The 9,283-nt window shown below is 28.0% G+C and overlaps 1 protein-coding gene across 1 annotated transcript; it reads right to left on the bottom strand.

Annotated features, from left to right (window-relative positions):
- Positions 1-5,168: 5,168 nt before the first annotated feature.
- On the bottom strand, positions 5,169-7,427 carry LOC108329705 (homeobox-leucine zipper protein ATHB-6). Its single transcript, XM_017564050.2, has 3 exons — positions 6,848-7,427; positions 6,353-6,735; positions 5,169-5,889 (listed from the first exon to the last, which is right to left on the bottom strand). The coding sequence occupies exons 1-3, from the start codon at positions 6,909-6,911 to the stop codon at positions 5,428-5,430; spliced, it is 909 nt and encodes a 302-aa protein (XP_017419539.1). The 5' UTR covers positions 6,912-7,427; the 3' UTR covers positions 5,169-5,427.
- Positions 7,428-9,283: the final 1,856 nt, after the last annotated feature.

The raw sequence follows: 9,283 nt of genomic DNA on the forward strand, positions 1-9,283 counted from the left end.
TTTTGTTAATAATTTAGGTAAAATAAATAACTCAACATTAAGTATCTAAGGAATAATAATTTTTCATTGTAAAAAATGCATGCAAGAACCTCCATATAATTTTTAATGCTTTTCATTTTTTTTTCCTAAGCTTTTTTATGGAAACATTTGTCCAAAGAACATCTTAGTATTTCAAGTATCTTTGTATAACTAACTACATTACCCTGAATTGAGACTTGGAATATTTATTCCAATTAAGGACAACAATATAGAGTGATAGCAAGATTTAAATTTCATTCTAGTTATTATTGTTTTTGTGATGTTATTAGTTCTTTGTAGTCTTGTTTAGGAATCTAGATCAAGTTTATGAAGATATTAATATTAATATATGTATATAAAAGATACTCCACCACTCAAATAAGTTGTTTTTTTAATAAATATTAATAACTATATTTCAACTATCTTATTTAAAATATCTATATTTGTAATATTTTTAATGAAGTTTTATATTTCAAGAAGTTCGATTTGGTCTAATTACTCAATAATCTTCATTATGTGAATAATTTAAGATTACCACTTTAATAATGATATTTAATTGACTCATTGATGTCGATTATCATTCAACTAACTGGAATACTTCTATACAGTGTTCGGTCCCCAAAACTCATGGTTCTTGGTATCAAAATATCAAATCAATAAACAAATAACTACAATTATGAATTTATTTGGTATTCCAATTCAACTTCTATTTATTTTCACTTTAGGGATCGTTAACTATTAATACACATCAATAAACACCTCGTGTGTGAAACTGAATGAGCGTTCTCCTGGTTGATGCGCCGCTCAAATAGGTTCTGTATTTCATACTGATTTTTTAAAACAAAATTTAGACTAAATCACCATTATTCAAATAGATGAGTACACATTAAATATATAGCAAAATCACGGATGGAGATTCTTGGTTTCTTAATTACTAAACTTTATTGTGACATGTACACTTTATATATAATTAGAAAATAAATTAAAAATTAAGATTTATATTAAATGATTGTCTAATCAATATCAGACGGGACGATTTTAATAATTAATTATTTATCAAATATAATTGTAGAATGTTATTGTGATTATGTAGTTATGATCAATAGAATGATTAGTTTATAAAGTAGTAAACAAAGTAAAATATGATTATCATCTTATTGATGAAAAACTATTTTAAAATCTATAAACATAAATTTAAAATAGAAAAATAAGTGAATGTATTTAATATCATTTGATATATAAATAATTAAACTCAAACATGACTTTGACGTCGAAACATTATAAAATGTCCTTCGAACAATATTAAACAAACTATTATAGAAAAGTGGAAGTAAAAGAAAATGTTTAAAAACATTAATAACATAATTTGGGAATTAACCTCAATCCTACATTATTATGTGAGAAAAATTGAGAATGTAATAAGATGTAGGTTGCGAAACAGTAAAAAGCTGCGGCTCCCGTGAGACACGATTATTCGGGATCCAAACATCTGGCACTTCTTTTAAGGCATCTTCTCTTTAATCATCTTTTGTCTTTTTCCGTTTTACCATTGGATTTGGTGAAGGATCTTATAACGTGAACAAATCAGAGAATGTTTTTCGTTTTTAACCAACCTTTTTAGTAATAATAATTACTGTTTTTTTCTTTAATTTCTGTCCAGTTTTTGTGAGGTAGTGTTCAGATCCCATGACACTTCTCTTTCATACGAAACATGAGATAATTTGGGGAAGAGTGAAAAAGGAAAGGTGAAAACCACCATGCATTTGTATTTCTTTCCAAAATTCAAAAGAAACGAACAAAACAAGTTCAAGAGCCAAGCAAGAAGATAATAAATACTATATATGGTCTAAAAATTATTAATAATTTTAATTTACGTATAATAATATAATTTATAAAAAATAATGACATTAATTAACTGATAAAGTGATATGTAAGTGCATTTTTAAAGTTGAAAATTAATGAAATAACTAAATTAGGCCAAATAAATTAATAATGAAAAAAATAAACAGTTCACCATTATGTAGCATGGCATAGTACCAAGTCATAGTAAACATATATTGATAATTGATTATATAATTACATCAAATTACTATTTATAGAAATAATTTGTTACAAATTTTTACTTTCACTCTATTTTACTTGTATTCCCTCTTAATCAAACGTATATATTTTTTCTCTTATCAACTTTTTATCCTTTATTTATTTTACAAATGGTATGTTTGATTTAAAGAAAGAAAAAAAAACAAAATTAAAAAATGATTAAATATGTTTTTTATTGTTAAATTATAATAAAAATTCATGTGTTATCTATAAACTAAATTATAAATTATTTTGTCTTTAAATTATGAAAAATATATAAAAGCATCTTTTCAACTAACTGCATATGAAATATTAATAAACAAAATTCTAAATAAACTCCAATATAATCTTAATGTATTATTGGTTGGAAATAATATTTAATGTTCTTATAAAATTTAAGAATGAAATAGTTTATAATTTAGTTTAAAAAATATATTTTTTTATAATAATTTAAAAAATAAAATGTTTAATTAATTGGTAGAGTAAAATAAATAAAATGAATGACCTATCTCTTCCCTACTTTACTTCTCTCTACCAAAGTGGGTAAAACAGACAAAATTATGGGTGGAAATGCAGTAGTTGTTGTAAACAAAAACAGACAATTTGAGTTGCTGCTTTGTTAATAGGTTCAGGTGAGTCACGGACCAAATATACTCTCTCCTCGTACAAATAAAGACAGAGTTTACTAAGTACTTTAAGTCCCAACAACACAATATAACCCTCTTCAAATAAATAAATACCCTTTCTTTTTCATGACGCTGCCCAAATATATTTATTTCTTCATTAATTACGTGTTTAATGAAAGGAGAAAAAGAGACAATTATGTAACAATAAAGTAAAAATTAAAATTAGCATTTCATACTAAACCTAGCAAAGTCATGTTCTATCTTTTACACAAGTTTTATCCTATTCAGGCATCATCAAGAGAATTGCCCCAAACGTGTCATGAATTACTTAGTCAAATTAACTGGAATTTTATCATCCAAATACAAGATGGTAGATAGTTGGAAGTCCAACAACAACTAAAGATAAGACCAATTTATAATATATAAGTGAGGTGCAAACCTTACTTTACAAGTCGGTTTTGTGGGGTTGAGTTAGGTTTAAAACCCATTTTCTAATATGGTGTCAGAGCGACAGAGCCTATCTTAGTGAGTTCTATGTGGACATTTATGTTTTCACCCGCCGATTTTGTATGGTTGAATTAGGCTTAAAATCCATTTTCTAATAATAAACAGTATGAAAAAATAAAAAATAAACACATATACCTAATTTGACTAAAGCATTGACCAACTTTAATATATGTTTTATAAAAAATTCAATAAATTACTTGTCACAGTTTTGTTCAGTTTCACTCTCACTCTCGTTAAAAAACATAACTTATAAGGTAATTTGTGAAACTTGTTTGGACTAATGAAAAAGATATATGAAGAATCTTTCTCATTAAACAATAATAGTCCTTAGATGATTTCACAATATGACTTTATAAATGTTAAGAGACTGTTTATAAATACTATAAAAAATTTTGTTATTCCTAATATTTTTATTGATGAAAATATATTTATTAATAAATCAAAATTATTATCAGATTTTTTCAACAATTTTAGAATTTAAATTATTGATAAATATTTTTAATATGATTTTGAAAAGTCATCTATGAGTTTTTGTTTATAATTTTTAATTTTTAATTAAATATAAAAAATAATTATTCATATAATAGGATGAAAAATTATGGAAATTGTTTTGATATTCATTTTAGAAAAGGATATTCACATCATATTTAAATTTAAAAAAGAAGAGAATGATAAGTCATAGAGTTGATGGTCACAAATTGTCCTAAATTAGATTGATTTCTTATAATTCAAAGCTACAAAAAGCTTGTTACAAAGAGATAAATATCCTTTTTTTTTTTCAAATTCATATATGTGTAGATTAATATAAAAAAACGATAATTTTTTAAAAAAAATGTATGCCCTTCTTTTGAAAAAACAATAAATATTTTTTTTAAAATGTGTGTCTTTTTTTGTCGAATTCATATATGTGTGTTTCAAAACTCAATAAACATGTTCCAAAGAGATAAATCTCCTACTTTGCAAAATGTATGTATTATATGAATTATTATCTTCTATACTTAAATAAAAGATAAGAATTATAAAGAACACTCAAAATATCTTTCAAGATTATATTAATTGTTGTCGGTAACTTATGTAATGTTCAATTTTGTTGATAAATTCTGTCGATAATTTGTAATTTTTATTATCGACAAATTATTTAGTTAGTAAATCCTTCAAAAAAAAATTGAGTGGTAATTTTTTTGTTAAGTCTGATGACATTTTTATATATTAACGAAAGATAGATAAAAAGAAGAAGAGAAGAAGAAAAAGAAAAAAATGAAGAAGTGGATGGGAGGAGAAATTGAAGTTGGTGGTAATGGTGACAACGGAGACACATTAAAAATGACTGCAATTGGAGAAAGAAGAGAAAAAGGAAGATATCGAATTGTAAAATTCATCAATGATCATTTTCCTGACAAATTATTTATTTTTGAAAAATTCGAATTATTTTTTTATCTTTAATCAATACACATTTTAACTTTTTAGTAACTTTTTATTGAAGATTTTGCTGAATTATTTTCACAAAAGGGATAGATGTAATTGTAATATAAACATATGTAGCCAACACGGTTAGGTTTAGGCATTAAAGAAGTGAAAATAAGATAGGAATAAGAGTGTTTGTTTGAGTTGGATAGAAATGAGAATGAGAAGAAAAAAAAACCTCACATTATCTTATTCTATTTTTCTTAAATAATTTTTCCACAACCCTTTTTAGTAATAAAGTATTTTAATTAAATAGTAATGATAATAGAATAGTAAAATCATAACTTTTATATGATTATTTTCCGAGAGTTGTACTTATTTAATATCTTTCATCATTTCGGCTTTTAAGTATTTTCTAGCAAAAACACCCTAACTAACAATACCCGGAATGTATTTTAATCTTGGGACATTTTGGAACACAAAATTGAAAATTCATAAACATAATCTACACTTGTGTAGTAGTTCTTGTTTCGGTTTTGTCTTTGGTAAAAAGGTTCTGCACCGTTATTGTATACTTGAATTGAAAGCTTTTTACAGCATGGTTTTGTCTGGGATTGAATTATTCATGTTACCTCCCACCCCACTCCATGCAGCAGCCATTCTCGCTTCTCTTTCTCAACTTCACACGACGCCATTCCATTTTCTACCCTTCAACCACCCAACCCTTTTACTACTTCAACCAAATGTACAATATCAAACAAAATTTTTCATTCTCTCCTTTCTTTTCTTTTCCTCAGCTCCACCACTGCAACGTCGGAGCTTGTTCATCAGAAAAGAAATTGCAGGCCTCATCGGCGCTGAAGAAGTTGTGCTCCTCCATCTTCACCACGTACTGCGCCTGATACGCTTTCTGAAACTGCAAACAGTTCATCGAGGAAGATTCCGGTGACAGCAAGAGATGTTCGGTTATGGGGCTGCAGTGGTTCTCTTCGTTCAAGATCGCGCTCGAATCGCTGTCGGAAGAACCGTCTTTGAAGTCCACTGGGAAGAGCGAAGCGCCTCCGAAACAAGCACTGTTCTTGTTGTTGTTTAAACACTCGTAGTTCAACTGATCCTCGGATTCCGAACTAGGCTCGCTCTTACTTTGTTGTTCCATCGTTGTTTTGTCGTCCGAGTCAGGCATCATTATCTCCTCCTTCACGGAAACACCGCTTCCAGTGTTCTCTTCCTCCAGCCTCGATTTCAGTTCCTTTATCTGCAAACACCATCCAATTTCAAAACACACTCTACAACACTCAAACAAAAACATTCCCAAGTAAATTCTAGGAAAATTAGATAGGTTTTTGTTCAAGAAAAAATTAAGACAACTTTTAAAACCAGATTTAAAAATAATCTGACTGAGATTAATTTTTACTTAAGGAAAGAAATTGACTTTCGTTTCCAACCTTCTGATGAAAAAGTATATGCTTAAAAGAAACTATCGTTCTTGTCAACGAATATTAATTACCAGTGAGGATTTATAACAAAATTAACAGAAATTGAAAATTGGACGAGGAGCTTTGTGAGTAAATCTTGACGAAATGGGTCAACTTGCTTTTATTCTGAGAGCAAAGATGGTTAAAAAAAGTAAAATTTAACATGCACTTTTGTTTTATCGTTAAAAAGTAATTACCCAGAGTTGTTTTAGTTAAATCCAAAATAAAGTATTATTATTGTACCTGCTTCCGTAAAGCTTCGTTGTCGTGATTGAGGGTGTCATAGTTAAGCTTGAGGGCATCAAAATTGGCTTTGAGGACACCGTAATCTCTCTCCAATTGTTTGGTTTTCCACCTTGCTCGACGGTTTTGGAACCAGACAGCTACTTGTCTAGGTTGCAGCCCAAGTTCTTGGGCAAGTTTGACCTTCCTCTCAGGTTCAAGCTTGTTTTCAACCTCGAAGTTCTTCTCCAAAGCCTTCACTTGATCTACACTCAGTCGCCGTTTTTTCTCAGATTGATGTCCCACTTCTTCAACACACCCTTCCTCGTCAAGCCCCTCAAGCATCATCGATTGGAACTCCCTACCATACACGTGCTGTTGGCAGTTTCTCGTACTGTGTTCCTCTAAATCATTACAAATCACAGATAAATATAATAATGATTAGTACTAGTATATCTATACAAAACCGACATGATTAAAACAAGGATCTTGGATCTATGAGCTAATTATTATCACCTGTTGATGGACAAACTGTGATCAGGGGAGTGGAAGAAGAATCTGAACTGCTAAGTCTCTTCATAGGAACGAAAGATGGGATCTTATTAAAAGAAGAAAGTGTTTTGATCCACTTTATTGTTGGTGGTCAATGTCTTTAAGATCTCAAAACAAAGCTGAGAAGACAAGGTTTAATTTTCATTCAAAAGGAACCATGGAAAAAGAACTAACTTGTATTAAACAGCACCTATATTTACAATCTTGTAAGCAGCTATACAAGTACCACTTATCTCCACCAACACCCTTTTTTCCTTGCTTTCTTACCACCTCCTCAACTTCTTTACCCATCAAAATTTTCATACAGGAAAAGCAAAACCACACAGACAAGCCAATTTTTTCTCAAAACAAAACAAAAACACACGCAAAGATGCTATAAAATTCTTCTCCACTGTATCATTTAGCATGGTTAAATATAAAAAGTGGGAGAAAGAAAAAGTTCGTTCATCAATTATGAACAAAAACAAAGAAACAAACTAGAGAATGATGAATATAGCATGAGACTAGAAAATGGTGAAGTATTTTCACAACCCGGTAGAGTTTCCTAATTGCACTCGCTTTATATAAACCCAACCGGAGATAGAATCTGACTGGGGTTAGGTGGATTGCTACTGCGGTTAGCTTTCAAATGAAAATGAACCCAAATTCAATCCAAATGCAACTTTTCGTCACCGGTTGTAGCCCGTTGCACTTCCGGTTTCTTTCGACCGTTTAGTGACAGTGATATTTCTTCGGCTTAGATCCTAACAACAGCAATTAATTGATTAATAATTAATTAGTTGTGTATACGGCTCGGCTCCCTCGGTTTAGCTGACTCAAGATTTGGGTTGGTCAGCGTATCACGCTCCTGCAACGGACACTTTTAAATAATTCTGAGGGTGATATTTACTTATTAAAAAATTATCAAAACAATATTTTGTATTTAGCTAAAAAGACATATATCAGAAATCTGTCTGGTTGATAACAGATTTGAAACCCTAAAAAATCTAGTCTGAAATGTGTATATTTCAAATGTAACAAAATTCCAATTCAATGAACTAAAGTATGCATGAATTACTATAAACTAAATCACACTCAAAATCTACTCCTTATGAATTAAAAGAACATTACACGTGTTATTCTATTTGATTTAAATGTTAATTTTCATTTTAAAGTAAAAATTATTATTTAGTTATATATTTATATTAATTTTATCCCAAAACATAATTTTTTTTTTAAATTCTAAGGTAACTAATAGTTTTTTAATACTAATTAATATATTTAACTTCTTACAAAACCAAAAATATGTTATGTTCAAGTTTGTGCCTAAAAAAAACTATATAAAATAAATTTCCATATTTTAAATTAGAAATAAAAAAAGTCTTGCTTTGAAAGATTATGTAAAGAATTAATCTTACTTATATAACTAGGGCATTATTGTAAGAACATTTATTTTTTGTAACTCTTAGTTAATTTAATGCTTCCTCATTTGTTTTGATAAAAAGTAGTTTGATTTAGAATAGATAATGATTTATTCATTAGCCATAAAATATTATATATATATATATATATATATATATATATATATATATATATATATATAAATAAGATTATTATCATTGTCAAATTATTTAATGTGTTGCAATTTAAAAAAATTTACATGAGTTTGTTGTATTAAAAAGTGGTTTAATCTGAATCTAGTAATGAACAATCTTTTAGTGCCTGGATTTGAAGTCTACTATATGCATAAAGGAGTTACCTTAGGCAGATAAAAGAGAATTATCTGGGACCAATACATGGGTTTGGGATGCAAAAGATACTATAATCTAGAGTTTTAGGTGTTTTCAATATTTGAAATATATAATTTGATGGTTCAACTACTGATGTTCATATTACAAGAACTAGGAACCACTCATGTATATCTGAACATATATCTTATACTGAACATCAAACTGTTTATTTTCGAATTTGTGGCATTGCTGCTTTAAATAATTAACATCATATAGAGACTCATCCTCATTGCACACTATTTAGGTTTAGGTTTAATAGTTATTCACGTCATATCTTTTAAGCCACACGGAAGAAGTTTCCATACATTGTTGGAAAAAATTTGATAACTTTTAGCATATATTAATGTCTATTTTTTTGTGATTTAATTTGTTCTTTTCATTTCAGTTTATAAAAAAAATTACCATTTCATCATGTAAGTTAAATTATAATTTTTCTTAAACATTCTATATTAACTCGAAATAAGATAAATTTATGCTACATAAATGAATATAAATTTTACAAATTTTATTTTATAAGTAAATTTTGTATAATTTAGTTATTTTTAAAATTTATTTTTAAAATGATATCAGAATTACATAATCATTATTTTAAAGATAAATATCATATTAATTCAATATGATATCATAATCA

Source organism: Vigna angularis, chromosome 2 (assembly GCF_016808095.1).
Source record: "Vigna angularis cultivar LongXiaoDou No.4 chromosome 2, ASM1680809v1, whole genome shotgun sequence".
Taxonomy (NCBI): domain Eukaryota; kingdom Viridiplantae; phylum Streptophyta; class Magnoliopsida; order Fabales; family Fabaceae; genus Vigna; species Vigna angularis.

Bases quoted from the DNA above. Each gene is read 5' to 3' on its own strand.
- LOC108329705 (XM_017564050.2), bottom strand. From the start codon at position 6,911: ATGAAGAGACTTAGCAGTTCAGATTCTTCTTCCACTCCCCTGATCACA. The intron at 6,736-6,847 runs GTGATAATAATT...GTAATGATTTAG, and splicing joins CACAGTTTGTCCATCAACAG to AGGAACACAGTACGAGAAAC. The intron at 5,890-6,352 runs GTACAATAATAA...TGGTGTTTGCAG, and splicing joins ACGAAGCTTTACGGAAGCAG to ATAAAGGAACTGAAATCGAG.